The 17,500-nt window shown below is 44.8% G+C and overlaps 1 protein-coding gene across 6 annotated transcripts in view; it reads left to right on the plus strand.

Annotated features, from left to right (window-relative positions):
* LOC122945673 (heterogeneous nuclear ribonucleoprotein D0-like) overlaps nt 1–17,500 on the plus strand; it is a 31,003-nt gene that overhangs the window by 9,730 nt on the left and 3,773 nt on the right. For 4 of the 6 annotated variants that reach the window (XR_006391134.1, XR_006391133.1, XM_044304837.1 and 1 more), the window contains exons 2-7: nt 1,090–1,152; nt 7,662–7,830; nt 12,161–12,322; nt 13,070–13,201; nt 14,005–14,104; nt 14,180–14,338. Coding sequence is in view for 4 of the 6 variants with exons in the window: in XM_044304837.1 (XP_044160772.1) it covers nt 1,090–1,152; nt 7,662–7,830; nt 12,161–12,322; nt 13,070–13,201; nt 14,005–14,104; nt 14,180–14,338 (785 nt within the window). In the remaining 2 variants the exon portion in view is untranslated. The remainder of the gene's footprint in view (nt 1–1,089; nt 1,153–7,661; nt 7,831–12,160; nt 12,323–13,069; nt 13,202–14,004; nt 14,105–14,179; nt 14,339–17,500) is intronic. The other 2 variants (XM_044304830.1, XM_044304849.1) reach the window with 2 other exon arrangements.

The following is a 17,500-nucleotide window of genomic DNA, read 5'->3' on the forward strand; positions in this document are numbered from 1 at the left end:
TTTTCTCTCTCTCTCTCGCTCTTTTTTCTTTCTCTCTCTCTCGCTCTCTTTTCTCTCTCGCTCTTTTTCTCTCTCGCTCTCTTTTTCTCTCTCGCTCTTTTTCTCTCTCGCTCTCTTTTTCTCTCTCGCTCTCTTTTCTCTCTCGCTCTCTCGCTCTCATTTTCTCTCTCTCTCTCTTTTTCTCTCTCGCTCTCTTTTTCTCTCTCGCTCTCTTTTCTCTCTCGCTCTCTCGCTCTTTTCTCTCTCTCTCGCTCTTTTTCTTTTTCTCTCGCTCCTTTTTACAATTTTCTGACTGGGTGAGTCAGTCCGACATTGAGCACAGTACACATGAAAGCAGATAGGTGAGCCGTCTACACCTTCTATTTCAGGAGCGGTCACCTCTCTTGACATGTCTACATCCCCCCAGGATTGGGGCATCTTTTCATGACTGTGGCTACGCTGGTCGCAGGCAGGATCGCATTGTAGTAGTAATCCCATAGGATTGAATGTGTTTTCTGTGACCCCCGACACACGAGTCACAAAATAATCCAGCAGTGTTGGGGTCACAGTAAATATGTGAGTCACGTTGCGATCCTATTCATGTCTATGGGATCACCGCTACCCTGAGATGCCTTATTTCTGCTAGAAGTTATATGAATTGTCAGCAGTTTGTAATGCAGGTCCAGATTGGTGTTACCAGTTGGGGATGTATCCCTGCAGAGTCGGACACTATATACAATCAGTGCTGCTAGTGTCAGATTGTGCAGGGACACATCCCCAACTAGTAACACCCATCTGGACCTTCATTTCAGACTGGCAATGACATAGAGCAGGGATCAGCAACTTCTGTCACTCTGGCTGCTAGGGCTGGGCGATATGGCCTAAAATCTATATCGCGATATAATATGAACTATGAGCGATAACCATATACATCGCAATATATTATTTTCTCCCCCAGCCAGCGTCACCAGCCCCATGCCACTGCCATTTGCCATCATCCATGTCCCCCCAGCCAGTGCCATGCCATGGCCATCCTCCAAACCCAACCACATTACCCCCCCCCCCCCCCATGGATACGGGCCCCTGCTAATATACTTACCTTTCCTCTAGGGGGCGCGGCTGGCTGATGGAGTCCACAGAAGACGGACCTAGTCTTCTTCCCAGCACGCACTGGTAGGGACCTGACGTCACACACAGCGTCAGCCAGCTTCAGTGCTGAGTCGGTAGCCCAAATTTATATTGTTTGTACCTCCCACTCCTACCGGCTGCTGTGAAACTGCAACTCCCAGAATGCTCCATTCATTTCTCTGGGAGTTAGACGAACAACTTAACATGTGTGCATGCTGGGAGTTGTAGTTTTACAGCATCTGGAGTGCGGAAGGTTGGTGATTCCTGTTATAGAGTCATAAGAATAGATGTCCCAGAACTGATACTACAGGAGGGATGCAAGTAGTTAATAAACGTGACATGTGAAGAGAGGTGACGGCTCCCCTTTTTTCCGGTAATAATTTTTTATGGCCCCTGAAACAGAAGCCGCTTCTGTCCACCGCACTGCCCCCGCTGTGATGTTTACATCCGGCTGGCCATGGTCACATGCACCGATCCAGCCAATGATGTGGCCACAAGCAGCACGTTACCACTGAAGCCAGTCATTGGTCGGAACCATGTTCATAACCAGCCAGATGGCGTGGTAGGTATCAAGCTTCTATTTCAGGGGGCGGGCACTTGGTAAAAAATAGTTACCAGAAAACACCTTTTACACTTTTTATTACCCCTTAAAAACAGTATGCTGGCACAAACCCCCTGGACATGTGCCAAAAAGACAGTGGTTTGGCATACTTGAGATTATTGGAATACAAGTGCCTGCTCTAAAAATATAACAAATATGCCGATCCATTCATTTCAATGTTCTATTGGCGACAAGAATAGGAATTTTTACCATGGGCCGGTATCCGTGTTTTGCGGATCCACAATTTGCAGACTGCAAAACACATATGACCGTCTGAATGGGCCCTAAGAAACTTCCTGTGTTTCCAATAGCCACCAATCCCAGTCCAGCTTTCATTTTCAAAGAGCAGTGAAAGAAATAAGAGCTGCGCTATGATTGCTCGCTAGGTTTTCTTTCTGACCATTTCGTAATTCTCCCCCGCTATGTGAACAAATGGAGATTTATCATCTCCCTTGCTCCAGAAAAGTGACTATAAAATTCGCAAGCTGTATGTTTATAATTTTTTTTTTAAATGCAAGCGTCTCTTTTTATGCCGCTGGGAAAGGTCATGACCAACAGGTGAGACAGTTTTCTTCATTGACGACAGTTTTCTGGTGCAAATGAAGTCAGAAATCTACTGCAGCTCCAAGCTGTCGTACATTTCTGTTTTAGGTGCAGAGGATGCACCTAATTTATGATGAGGCCTGCTCCTTGTCATAAATGTGGTGTCTCCTCTGGCAGCGCAGGGGATATCACGACCAGCGCCTGTCTTGATAAATCGCCCCCAAAGCTTTCGGCTAGTTACAGACGAGCGAGTTCAATGTGCGAAACTTGCTGCGTATGTCAGTGAGTTCACATTCTGACCTCCGCTCCTCTGACAGCATCACATAGCTTTAGGGTTCATGCACATGACTGTTGGCTGTTTGGCGATCCGCAAAACACTGATAGCGGTTGTGTGCATTCTGCATTTTGTGGAACGGCCTGCCCCTAATAGAACATGGAGTGCTGTCCGCATGTTTTGCGGCCCCTTTGAAGTGAATGGGTCCACATCAAACCCACAAAAAATACGGATCGAATGTGGACCCAAACCATGAGCATGAGCCCTTACAATGATTTTTAATGCCGTGTCCCTGCTAGACCTGTATCTACTGAATACACTGACCGCATTATGTCTGTGTAATTCAATAGACTCTAGGACACACGGCATTATAAATCATTGTTATGCCTTGCGATCCTGTCGGAGGAGAAGGTGTCAGAACAAGACCACTCGCTGACACACGCAGAGAGTTTCTTGCATCGAACTGCGCATTAGGGGGCGCCATTATAAAGGGCATATCTCATAGGTGGAGCTTTTTTGTAACTGGAAGTACATTTTTGCGGAATCGCAAATGATTGGCCCATCATGCCACGAAAGACATTTTACAACCTAGCTGATGGCATTTTCATCAGACAAAATGTCTGCCATTTTGGCTGAATCCCCCCTCATTTGTAGGGACAGCTTCATTTTTTTTCTAGCCTTGGAAGCCTCAGGGCCTTTGTCTATTTAGCAACTGGGGTCTGAAATTAGAAAAGGAGCAGTGAAGTGCCAGAATACCTGGGTGATGCAGTTTCCAAAAAGACGCAGCCTTCTTGTTCTAATCTGACACCCCTATGAAAGGTTTTTTTCCATGAACAATGCTACCCACTGGATAGGGGATAGGGGTCTGATTGGTGGGGGTCTGACTGCTGGAACCCCCACTGATCTACCCGGAGTGGCATTCGCACGTGTCTGCTGTTTTTTCATTCAGTTCTATGGAGCTGCTCAGCTCTGTACATGGCTACCGTCAGCAGCGGAAATGTGGGAACATGGGTCCTCCATTCTCATGATCGGCATAGCAGCTAACGAATATCGGGGACTCCAGCCTCTGCTCGCGCTGCAGCAGGAGAACAGTCATATAATGAAAAGTACAACAAGAGAGACACAGCGCTGGAATCAGTCTGTCTCCGCTTTATGCTACCCTCATATAGGGCTAGATTCTGATGTCCTATCCTCAGCTGATCAGCAGTTTGTGAAGACCACCACAGCCGCCTTGTTGCCTACTCTAGGGCAGTGATGGTTAACCACCGGCACTCCAGCTGTGGTGAAAGTACAACTCTCAAAATGTACACTTGCTTGGCTGTTCTCAGATCTCTATAGAAATTAATGGAGCATGCTGGGAGTCGTAGTTTCACCCCAGCTGGAGTGCCAGAGGTTGGCCATCGCTGCCCTAGGCCTTGTGACATCATGACCATTTGTCGCGCAGCATGGGTGCAGCTGAGCTCCATTGAAGTGAATGGGGTTGAGCTGCGGTACCGTATGACGCTGTGATTGGTAAGCTGCAAGAAGGTCGCGGCAATCACAGGAGCGCCTGTGCCTTCTCAAATAGGTGATCAGTGAGGGTCCTGGTTTTTGGCCCCCTCAACGATCAGATACTGATGAACTATCCAAAATAGTCAGATAACCCCTTTAAAGAGTATCTTTCAGCTCTCCTGATGTGTATATTTTAGTAACTACTTGTATTCTGACTGAAATACATTTCTGTATGGTTTTTACAACTGTGTTGTGCTGTTTCTGTTATTCCTCCTGGAAGTGTTTGAAGCAGTTGACAGCTGTTCAGTAATGATCGGCTACTGTCAGACTGTGTAGGGACACTCCCAGAGGTCGCACTACATTTTTACTGGAAGAGTAAAAATACAACATATATATTCCTTCCTCATGCACACGGCGTATTTTTCTGTCCGCATCCGAGATGCTGTTTTAAGGGGGATCTGTGGATGACGCACGGCTATGGGGTAGGGATCTGTGGATGACATATATAGATATATAGAAAAAAAATAAGATGTTATATATGTGTCATCCAAAGTCATAGTCTCCCCCACCCCATAACAGCGTCCCTGTGTAAATAGTGACCCCCAAAAGGGGGTGGAGGCCGGCAACTGGTGTTCAAATCGCGGCGGGGCATGGTGCAGTCACTGTACTCTTATTACATCGGGCCCCGCACACAGCTGTATCCATATGTAAGTGTAGGCAAACCATATGTAAAGTATAGCAATCCTCTGCGGTAGCGCAATTCACGTAGTACTCGCTATAAAATTCCCGTACTAGCAGGCAGGCTGGCCGGTCACTCACTTTGTGATGCACATGCTCCTCCCACATTATTAATGAAGCAGGCGGAGCATGCGCGTGACGAAGTGAGTGACCGGCCAGCCTGCCTGCTAGTACAGGAATTTTATAGTGAGTACTACGTGAATTGCGCTACCGCAGAGGATTGCTATACTTTACATATGGATACTGCTGTGTGCGGAACCCGGTGTAATAGAGTACAGTGACTGCATCGGGCCACGCCGCGATTCCAACAGCAGTTGCCCGCAATGTATCAGTGTTAGCAGAGTAAAAATGGCAGCATTCGCCCCATAGGACGCACTGACATTCCCCCCCCTCCCACACACTTTTTTTGGGGGGGGGGGGGGGGGTGCGTCTTATGGGGTGAAAAATATCATCATACAAGATGTAATCCTCACGAGGTATTAGTAAATCAAGCAAACAAATTTGGTGTGTATTACATAGGATATACAGTAGGAATGATCAACTGTTCATAGTCACCAAGATATGCAGCATAACATATACATTACTAGATAAAGAGAGAAGGAAAAAACAAAGTAAAGGAAGCTAGAAACAGAGCGGGAAGAAAGATAGAGGAAGGGAGAGAGAGAGGGAATACAAAAAAAAAGTGAGGGAATTGGGGAAAGCTACATAATTCTTAGCCGAGGTATCTCTCTAGGGCTAGAGTTTGCCCATGATGAACCCCTTCACTTAAGCAGTAAGGAGTGAAAGTCTGGGCATTCCTGGAAGTCAACCCATTTCGACCAAATCTTGAGATATTTGGAGGACTCATCAAGCGCTTCTGAAGAAATCTCTTCCATCCTAGCAATATACAACATTTCCTGGTACCATTCCTTCATAGTAAGGACATGTGTTGAGGGTACCTGTTATTATAGACCCTTGATACTATATTAACACTACTATAAACATAAGGTCATCTAGAGAAACAGCAGTTTTTTTCAATTCTTTTTTTCCTTTAGGTGTTTAGGTATTAGAGCAGGGGTAGGCAACCTTCGGCACTCCAGCTGTTGCAAAACTTCAACTCCCAACATGCATACATGCATACATGCATGCATGCTCTTTTTTCTTCTTAAAACTCCCATAGAAATGAATGGAGCATGTTTGGAATTGTAGTTTCACAACAGCTGAAGTGCCAAAATTGCTGACCTCTGTATTAGAGCAATCAAATAAAAGTTATGTTTTAACATAAGGATCAGAAAGGGTGTTTTGTTTAGCCTTCTGGCTATTAGTTTTTACATTCATAAACCGCCACATTGAGCTCCCAGCAGCAGATAGAAGCCTGCAGGGCACGCTGGGACTTCTAGTGTCACGTCACCTGGGCACATGGTCTTTGCTCAGGTGAGGCTCCGTTCCTGCCATGCTGTCCCTGGCACTTTATCTGCAGCCGGCAATGGCGCGCTCACTGTTTTCATAACTGAAAAGGAAGCTGCTGCTGCTGTGTGTTCAGCGCACGGGAGAAGAGGGGTGTGAGAGGAGCAGTCAATGGCACGGCAGACCGCTGATGCTGGCAAATCAGCAGCCTCCTCCCTAACAACAAAGCTCTGTACTGTATGGAGCTCTGTTATTGGAGCTTCCAGGCACCAGCAGTATTGCTGTGCTGCTTCAGTGCGCTCATGAATGGCAGTGAAATTATTGTGCGTATTCACACGCATTAGACATTTTTTAGGGAGTAAAACTGCCTGTTCAGGCATCTATGATGCTTCTACAGGCATTATTGTGACACACCCCTTTGACAAGGATGCGTTAAAAGGATTCTGTCACCTTTTTACTCTATAGAGATGCGGACATGCACGGCTAGATCGCCGCTAGCATGTCCGCAATATACCTGTCCCTTAGCTCTACTCGCTGTAATCTCGTGATGCGCAAGCTCACGCATGCGCAGTTCCTGTACTGTTAGTACAGCCCCTTGGGCTCCTTGCTGTGTATATGTGTGTGTGTGTTATATATATATATATATATATATATATATATATATATATATATATATATATATATATATATATAATTTTTTTTTTTTTTTTTTTTCCCATTTACACTCAATAAAACTATTTATTCCAGCTATGGGACAGGTATATTGCGGTGATCTAGCCGTGCATGTCCGCATCTCTATAGGGTAAAAAGAGGTCACAGAATCCCTTTAACACCCAGTCAAAATTTTTCGTAAGTTTCCAGGAGAAATAACAAAGGGATGGCACAATATGGAGTGTTAAGCAAACCTGGAGATTAGACGTGTTGACTAACACACACAAGTCAGGATTGGTGAGAGGCCTTCTTTATTGTAAGGCTGAGTTCACACGAGCGTGACAGATTTGGTCCGGATGCGTTCAGGGTGCGTTCAGTTAAACTCGCACCATTTTGCAAGCAAGTTCAGTCAGTTTTGGCTGCAATTGCGTTTAGTTGTTCAGTTTTTTCCGCGCGGGTGCAATGCGTTTTGATGCGTTTTTCACGCGCGTGATAAAAAACTGAAGGTTTACAAACAACATCTCCTAGCAACCATCAGTGAAAAACGCATTGCATCCGCACTTGCTTGCAGATGCAATGCGTTATTAACGCAGCCCCATTCACTTCTATGGAGCCAGGGCTGCGTGAAAAACGCAGAATATAGAACATGCTGTGATTTTAAAGCATTGCAGAAGTGATGCATGAAAAAAAACGCTCATGTACACAGCCCCATTGAAATGAATGGGTCAGGATTCAGTGCAGGTGCAATGCGTTCACCTACTGCATTGCACCCGCGCGGAAATCTCGCCCGTGTGAACGCAGCCTAACTGTTGGTCAATGCTTTGTTACTTGGTTAACTTTCTTGAAAATGTTGTTTTTTCTTTTGTGCAGGAAGATGTTTATTGGAGGGCTTAGCTGGGACACCACAAAGAAAGACCTGAAGGATTACTTTGCAAAATTTGGAGAAGTTGTAGACTGTACCTTAAAATTGGATCCAATCACTGGTCGGTCAAGAGGCTTTGGCTTTGTATTATTTAAAGAATCTGACGGTGTTGATAAGGTATAACTTTTTTTCTTCTTTTTTTTTTTTTTTTTTTTTTTTAGCTTTTGAGTGCATTTATAGAAATATGTCTGTCTCTTGCTATGATACGTATGGATACTAGAACGCATGTCATTGGATGTTCCTTCCTATAAGGTGACAGGCGCCTCCACTTACTACTGAATGCAAGGTCTTTGGTATTATCTGCTGCCCTATGTCCCAGTGAAGGTGCTTCCAGGCTGCTCCTGGTGGGCAAAAAGGGCAGCACTCAACAACCATCTATTAATGATAACTGTGTTCTCATCCTGCATGTCTTGTGTTTTTGACAGAATAGCAGACATCCTAAAAAGGGGATGGAAGGATATGGGTTTGACCATTGGCCCAAAAATTAGCTTGTGCCTTCAGGCTTCCCCTAGAAAATGATCTTTAACTAAGTTCAGACGGCCCATAAACTTTAACCACCCAGGCGGTTTGCACATCCTTGTGGAGATGATGGCTGCAGTGGGATCAGGCAAGTACAGGAATGGGGAGCCAGTTGTCCTTGACAGCAGGGCTCCCCATCGAAAAGGCGGAGATGGTTTATTACCACATCACCATATACACGGTGCCCAGTGAGTGCTACGTATACAGATCAGGCAGTGCCCATGACATTTTCTGCTCCGTTCCCAGCTGGGTAACTGCACAGACTGCTAGGTCTTTCTGCAGTACATGTCAGGAGGTTGTATTCCACCTGTAACTGCGGCACGTAGGAGAAATCTGCAATGAAAAAAGTTATGTAATGCTGCAATGCCCCCAAAGGTCTTGTATGAGCTTATGGTGAGCACAAAATATAAAGAAAACACAAAATCCACAACTAGGCCTTATGGCAGCTTCTAGCCCTGCCCCCCAGTGGCTGTTAACCACCTAACAGTTCTGCCCAAGCACAGCTCAGGCAGCAGGGTTAGGGCGGGATGTTGCTTTATCTGTTCATACCTCCGGATTGGTAGCAGCTAGAATCGCAGCATTATCTCAACATCAGCAGGAGATATAGGTGTTAGAAATCGAATTGGGGAAAAAAAGCGGTAACATCCTTCACTTTCAGCTACATTCACTGCCATCCTGGTTTCTAACAATGATACCTTCTGATGTAGTGAAGATAATGCTGTGATTCTGCTTGGAATGTCAGCTTTAAACAAGACCAGGCCCATATACGGTATCTAGCTGCTACCTGTCCATAGATATGAGCAGCTATAACAGCCCCCCTTTCAGTCTGGAGGAGGAGGGGGGCAGTAGGTAAGCTGGCAGCCTGTAGGAGGAGGAGAAAATAATAATAATAATTGAGATGGATATAATTTGTCCTGTCCTACATAATAAAACAGATTTTTTTAATACAGTATGTATAACCCAAAATGGTTCATAAAAACCTACCTTATCCCACAAAAAAAAGCTGAAAAAATTATGGCTGCCGGAACACAAAGGGGTAAAATGTTACTGCTACTTAAAGGCTATGTACACCTTTTGGGGGACATTTTTTTTTCATTATTGCATTTGACTAATTTTGAGCTGACAATAACTTTTTCAATTGGTCTTTACTAAACATTTTGAACCACTGTCTTTGTGCAGCCTTGAGTTTCTCTAGTAGCAGGATCTGAATTTTCACTTTGTTCCATCATGCAGCTAAACTGATGGCTCCTGATCTCTGACGTTATAAACACTCATTATAGCTGAATCCTTATCTTAGGGTACTTTTATACTAGCGTTTTTCTTTTCCGGCACTGAGTTCAGTCATAGGGGCTCAATACCGGAAAAGAACTGATCAGTTTCATCCCCATGCATTCTGATTAGAGAGAAATCTGTTCAGGATGTCTTCAGTTCAGTCACTGAATTGTGCTTTGGATGGAGGAAATACCGCAGCATGCAAGATGACTGCATTAATTTACATTGAAATGTATTGGTGCCGGATCCGGCATTAAAAATACCGCAACGCCGGATCCGTCAGGTAAAAATGTGAAAAAATATATATAACGGATCTGTTTCTCCGGATGACATGCAGAGAGACGGATCCGTTCTTGCAATGCATTTGTAAGACGGATCCGCATCCGGATCAGTCTACAAAGGCTGTCCATTTGCATGCAGATTGTCGGATCCGGCAGGCAGTTTCGGCAACGGAACTGCTTGCCGGATCACTCTGCCACAAGTGTGACAGTACCTTTTACTGATAAGTGGCTTAATCCTGTATTACACCGACAGATTATCTGACATATATTTTCTGACCAATCATTGGTCTGATGGCCAATTACAGACATAGATCTTTTGTTATAGACACCATTGATCTGATATTGGTCAGATAATCTATTGGTGTAATAATACAGACCTTTAAATAAGTGTTTATGACCTTTTAGTAATTTAAAGATAAGTTTATTAGATGACTGGAACAAAGTGAAATTAAAACGTATAATTCACACAGCTAAAAAGAGTTAACCCTTTGTGACATAACAGCTCAATATTGTTAGTAAAGACCGATTGGGGAAAAAGGATTTTTGCCCTAAAATGCGGAAAATGCTCCGATCCTAAAGACGCCCCCTCCGCATGTTGATTGACAGGGCCAGGGAACGGAATCGTTCTCTGCTGGCCCTGCCTGTTTGCATTCAAAATCTGGCGCCTGCACCGCCGCCGTACCTGTCTTCAATCGGCGCTCGGCCGCTCCATCCTCAATGGCGTCTTTAGGATCGGAGGATGCGGCTGCTACTCAACAAGGATCGCACAAGGCTTTAGATAGAATGTCCTTGGGTTTCTGTGGGGCTATATCTGTAACTGTGAGTGCCGGTAATCCCTGATTTACACTTCATGCATATGGCAGAGTCATAGGGATACCATCTGCCACCATATAGTGTTCTGTACATTTGCAGATTTCTTCCCCCTAGAGGCAGAGATTCTGTGCATGTATGAAACCTGAGGCACATGTGCAGTAAAGCCCCACCTGTTTACGTGTCCTGTTACGGCTCATCACCAAACAGAGGAGTTAGGGCTCATGCGCATGACTGTGTGCTGGCTGGGTCCATATTGCGGCCCGCAAACAGAGGGTCTGCAAAATACGGGCCTCCGTCCTGGCATTGCATCACAGATGTGGACCCATTCGCTTGAAACGGAATGGAGACACAGACTACGTGCTTCCATGGGGTTTCTGTCCGTGCCCCCACACCGCAAAAAAATTAGTGCATGCACTACATTTTTACAGTGTGGACCCCATTCAAGTTAATGGGTCCGCAAACCGCATTCAGCATGGTTGGGGACTGTGCATTGCAGACCGAAATTTGTGGTCCACAGCACGGGCCTGGTCGGCACATGGTTGTGTGCATGAGCCCTAAGGCTGAGTTCACACTTCAGTTATTTAATCAGTTATTTTTATCAGTTAGGGCTCATGCACACAAACGTATTTTCTTTCCGCGTCCGTTATGGTTTTTTTGCAGGCTGTATGCGGAACCACTAATTTCAATGGGTTCTTAATTATTTATTTTTTTGTGGACTAAAATAAATGCGGTCATGTGCATGAGCCCTTACTGTGAGCCAAAACCCGTAGTGAAGCCTACACAGAGATAAAGTGTAAGGGAAAGATCTGCACCTGTGTCTCTCTCGCACCTGCTTTTGGGTCACAATAACTGACCAAATAACTGAAGTGTGAACTTGGCCTAATACAGCCATTTGCATGAAGCCTTATACTAAAGTACTTTGGGCAATCACAGAGGGTTGTGGCTCACAATTACAAGCAATTACCCCCAATCCTGCATGGACGGACCTGCGGAAGGAATCTTGCCTGATCCCTGCTGCTAGGTTTTGGCTTCCTCGCCGCTGCAGATCGACGTTCTACCTGGTTTTAAGTGGGTAATGTGGCTGCTACAGCCAATGATTGGGTGCAGAGGTGACATGACTCTTGGGGCTTATGCCTCCACAGTAGCCAGTCACCGGCTGCAGACCGTATGTTCACACAGGAAGACCGGCCGTCTGTAGAGGCTGGGGTGGGGTAGAGGAGCCAGAACACAGTAGCAAGGGTCAGGTAAGTATGATTCCCTTTGCAGGTCAGGTGACGCTCAGGGGTCTGCCAGAAAGGCCCCCGGGCTGAACAATCCCTTTAAAGAGGACCTGTAGCCTCTCCTGACATGTCTTTTAGTAACATCTTGTATTCACCATGCAATAACTTTAATATGAGTCTGTTTTTGCTATTCCTCTGTTATTGCTACTAGAAGTGTCTGATGCCTATGCTACTCTTAAACAATGCTGTATAATATTATAGATCCACTTCAGTTCTGGTATATAGGCCATGTCCAGTGTTACCCATGGTTATGGTATTCTTAACAGTTTATTCTTCTTACAGGTGATGGAGCAGAAAGAGCACAAGTTAAATGGCAAAGTTATTGACCCAAAAAGGGCAAAAGCAATGAAGACAAAAGATCCAGTAAAGAAAATATTTGTGGGTGGCTTGTCGCCAGACACCCCAGAAGACAAGATAAAGGAGTACTTTACAACATTTGGGGAGGTAATTGTTCTTTATGGAGTCAGGATCTGCTTTATGATGCATTTTAGTGGTCACGAGATCACAGGAAAATTCTTTCATCATGAAAAGGAGTCTGCTGCTTGGACCGATCTTCTTTAACTACAGCATCTAAAAGATACCTTTTAAAGGGATTGTCCAATCTCAGACAATGGGGGCATATCACTCGGATATGCCCCCACTGTCTGATAGGTGTGGGTCCACCGCTAAGACCCGCACCTATATTGAGAACGGGGCCCCGCAAGTGAAGGAGGGCGCATGCACAGCCGACCTCCATTAATTTCTATGGGGCCGCCGAACATACCCGAGCACTGGCCCGGCTATTTCTGTCGGCCCCATAGAAATGAATGGGAGCCTGGGCCACGCATGCGCGGTATGCTCCCATTCACTTCTATGGGAGCAGCGCTTGGTGGTGGATGGACCCCGGGAAATCTCGGGTCCTCCAGCTACAGCTCTCCCCGCTTCGTTCTCGTTATAAGAGCGGGTCCCGCACCTATCAGACAATGGGGGCATATCCTAGTGAGGAGTCTTACAGGCCAGGCTAGGCACCCACCTAATGGAAGTGGTGAGGGTACATACATTTTTACCCCCTGGACAAGCCCTTTAGGCTTTGTTTGAGACTGGAATACCTCTCTAAGGACTGTTGAAGATAAAGCCTTGCTTTCTTCTATTCAGCATGACTTTGGATAGGTGTCTGACATTTTATGCTATTTGTTATACCTTTCTTTTCAGGTTGAATCAGTTGAGCTTCCCATGGACAACAAGACCAGCAAGCGACGTGGCTTCTGCTTCATCACATTTACTGAAGAAGAACCAGTGAAAAAAATCATGGAGAAGAAATACCATAATGTCGGCTTGAGTAAAGTACGTTGTGCTTTTAAGCACAAATTGTTACAACCCTTTCTACTTCAGTTAGCAGTCGCCAGACAGGGCGTCTTGAACTACAGCAGCAGCGCACCCCTAGCTTGCATTCAAGGTATTGTGCAGTGTCATGATATTCATGACCTATCCTCAGGACACGCAACCCCCGACACCACTATCAGCTGTTTTGAAGAGCCTGCAGTGCCCTTCCTTTTCTAAGTGTTTACTTGCTGTGGCCTCTTCAATCAGGTGATCATTGGAGGTGTCAGGTGTCGGCCCCCCACTGATCTGATCCTGAGGTAATCAGTGTCATGATGCTGTACAGCCCCTTTCAGGGAGTTGACCCTCTAGAAGGACACACAGCATGCATGCGTGATGCAGCTCAAGTGTTTTAATGCACAGTTCAGGCATTGAAAACGATTTTTGTGTTTCATGCTAAAAAGTGCCATAAAGGCCGCTTTGCACAGAGCAGTTATTACAGCTTTTTGTTAATTTCCAGACAACTGTACCAGCAATTGGCTAGTATGAATGCAGGGAAAGATGAAGTATTGTTTAACGGGGATCATGGCCAATCGTGCATGCAGGTCATTGAGGGTCTTTAAATATCGCTGTTGGTAACCTACACAGTAGAGTAGTACTGCCAAGCACGCAGCCGTCACAAGGCAGCGATGATGCCTGAGATGTCCATCCAATCCTGGTGAACAATATTCCAAACCACAAATGGTTTCATGTAAATTGCTCTCACTCAGCCATGCCCTCTAGTTGTCCAGTTACAACATCTGATTCTTTGTTAATTATTTCCGTAGTGTGAAATCAAAGTAGCGCTTTCAAAGGAACAGTACCAGCAGCAGCAGCAGTGGGGCACGAGAGGCGGTGGATCCTCGTCAAGATCACGCGGACGTGGAGGTTAATAGATCATTTACAGATTATTAGTAGATGTTGCACAGTTTCATTCCTTAATCTGGTCCTACTGATTTTTAGCAATTCCGTCCATAGGCTCAAATCAAAGCTGGAATCAGGGATACAGTAGTTACTGGAGTCCAAGCTACAGTAGTTATGGCTATAACAACCCGGGTTATGGAGGCTATGGCAACTATGACTACACTGGTTATAACTACTATGGATATGGAGATTACAATAGTGAGTATCAGTCATTTAATATGACATTACATGTAGCTTGTATTATGGCCATAAAAGCTTTCAGCTATATGATGCAAAATGTCTTTGCTTTACCTGTTCTGTCCAGTCCATTCACACAAGCGTAATTCTAGGTTCGCATTTGTTCCGCAATTTTGCGCAATGGGTGCGGACCCATTCATTTCAATGGGGCTGCAAAAGATGCAGACAGCACACAGTTTCGCGGCCCTCGCAAAAATAGTCGCGGACAAGAATAGGCATTTTCTATATAGCGCCAGCCATGTGAAGTCCGCAAAATGCGGAATGCACACGGTTGGTATCCATGTTTTGGGGATCTGCAATTTGCAGATCGCAAAACACTTATGGTCGTGTTAATGCACCCTTAGGCTTCATTTACACGTCCGTGGAACATGGTCCGTGAGATCCTGGACTAGCATCCTACTTAGTGCAGGAGCGCATGGCGTCAATTGGTTCCTATGACGCCGTGCGCTTTGTGCCGCCGCAGTACAGTAATATGATAATTATAGTGGATGGCACTCCTTGTATGTAGCTGCCGGTGCTCGGTGGAAAGAGTCAATATGAAATACAGTACAGTAATACTCTTAGATCATATGAGTGTATTACTGTACTGCGGCGGTGGCACAAAGCAGAATGCAAGTCCGGTATCTTACGGACCGTGTTCCACGGACGTGTAAATGAAGCCTAGCAGAGAGAGGAAGAAAAAAACGTCCTTTTTGACCATTGCAACCATTCACAGCAGAGCTGAGGATAGGTCAGCAGTGTCTGATCTGGTATCGTAGGATAGGTCATCAGTATGAAAATCTCGGAAAACCCTCTTAAAGTGTAACTGTAATTTTGGTTTATTTTTATATAGTGTAGGGGCAGGGATGTTAAACATTTTTGTAATATATTTTATTAGGGAAAGATTTTTCTTTCTACTAGAAAAGAAAAACGGTATGAAGAGTCTTGGCAAAGCTGTAACAGCATTTCTAAGAAGAATTTGTCTTCAGTCTGTGTATAATACAGAGGCTCTTGTCATTACCTCAATCCCTGTCTATGTACATATGCAGTAACTATTACTGGCATCATTCTGCCTATCTGACTTGTTACATACCAGTCTTTAGTGCTTAGTAAAATGATGAAGACAGACTCTCCTTAGTAATGCTCAGTTACAACTTTGCTAGAAGACACTACCCATAATAGAATATACAGTTCCTGTCCAGCTGTGACACTATATGGAACTGTAGCAAAATCATTATACAGTATAACACACTGGGGCAGATTTATGAAGTGGTAAAAGTTAGTATTAAAGGGGTTGTGCCACTAATATAGATGTATCCCACCCAGCGGATATCGCTGTTTTAGCGCTTTCTCCAAATACCATAGTTCATCAAAACGGCCTTTTTCTGCAGTTATTAGCATACCATTGCACCCTGTAGGGAATCTGTTTTCAGACTCAGTTGCTGTTGGTTACATCATGCATTGGGGCCTTATAGTGTAGGAAGCCTCATTTGTAAGAACAAGGGGTGTGATTAGTGTCACATGATCTGCTGATGTCAGGACACCCCTCACTGCCCTAAGGCATGATGGGAACGCAGACACATGACAAACCAGGAAGTAGGATTCAGGCATGGGGGATAGGAGAAAACTGCAAACAAAGTAAATTTGAAAGAGGAGTGGGAGCTAGAGTAATTGTTGAAAATACACTTTAGAGTAAAAAGTAGTTTATGGCACAAACCCATTATACTTGGGCTACTTTCACATTAGCGTTTTTCTTTTCCGGCATAGAGTTCCGTCACAGGGGCTCTATACCGGAAAAGAACTGATCAGGCATATCCCCATGCATTCTGAATGGAGAGTAATCCGTTCAGGATGCATCAGGATGTCTTCAGTTCAGTCATTTTGACTGATCAGGCAAAAGAGAAAACCGTAGCATGCTACGGTTTTATCTCCGGCGAAAAAAAACTGAAGACTTGCCTGAATGCCGGATCCGGCATTTTTTTCCATAGGAATGTATTAGTGCCGGATCCGGCATTCAAAATACCGGATTGCCGGATCCGTCCTTCCGCAGACCTTTAAAAATGAGGAAAAAAAAAAACTGATCCGTTTTGCCTGATGACACCGGAAAAACGGATCCGGTATTGCAATGCATTTTTCTGACTGATCAGGCAGTCAGTTCAGGCAACGGAACTGCCTGCCGGAATCAAACAACGCAAGTGTGAAAGTACCCTTAAAGAGGTTGTCTGAGTTAGTATTGATGGCCTATCTCTATGTTGCAGCCTTCTGCTAAAATAAAAAAAAAATTCAAGCTTTTCCCCATCATTCTGCACTCTCACATGGTGAGAAAGTGAAAACAAAATGTTAGAAATCTTTGCTATAGGGTTTCTCTGGGAATTATGAAAAGACTTCAATATTGCTTTATTGTAAATATATTCCGAAATATCTTTCATTAGATATGTCTTGTTTTATTTTTGTCTAAAAGAAATAAAATGGCCGCCGTCCCATTACTGCATACAAAACCTGTCCTAATCACACATGAGGACAAGTTACTTAACAACACTGAGATAAAGACCTGCCTCAGTCTTCTCTCTGCTCTACTTGTCAGGGATTATAATCCTGAATACAACTGATAGGATCTTCAGCTGACTCTCTGGGAATGGAATTCATCAGGTACAGAGAGGAGGTGGGGATATGGCTAATGGGCAGCAGCACTTGCATGCGGTCTCCGTTACCACAGCAACACATTACCACAGTCTGTCCTGTCCATGCTCTTTGTACTTCATGTCGCCTCATGAACTCCATTCCTGCAGAGATTTAGCTAAAGATCAGATATTCAGGATAATAATCCCTGACTAGCAGAGAGGAGGATGAGGCAGCTCTTTACCTCAGTGTTCTGCAGTAACTCGTCCTGCTTGCTCACAAATATTTCCTGTATATGCATGTCTTATACAGATTATACGTTAAATGCTATAAAGGTGGTCTGGATGGAATCCTAGTGAGACAGTGTTACCTATTGGTTATCTCATAGAATGATATATCATTGTGTCCATATGGGGTGTTACTTTTGTTTTAATGTGACAGAAGGGTACAGAGGGGTGGTAACCAGTTTGGGGGGGGGGGGTGTATCTGCACAGACTCACTCAATCCAATCAGTCCTGCCATTTT

This window comes from Bufo gargarizans, chromosome 1, assembly GCF_014858855.1.
Source record: "Bufo gargarizans isolate SCDJY-AF-19 chromosome 1, ASM1485885v1, whole genome shotgun sequence".
NCBI lineage: Eukaryota > Metazoa > Chordata > Amphibia > Anura > Bufonidae > Bufo > Bufo gargarizans.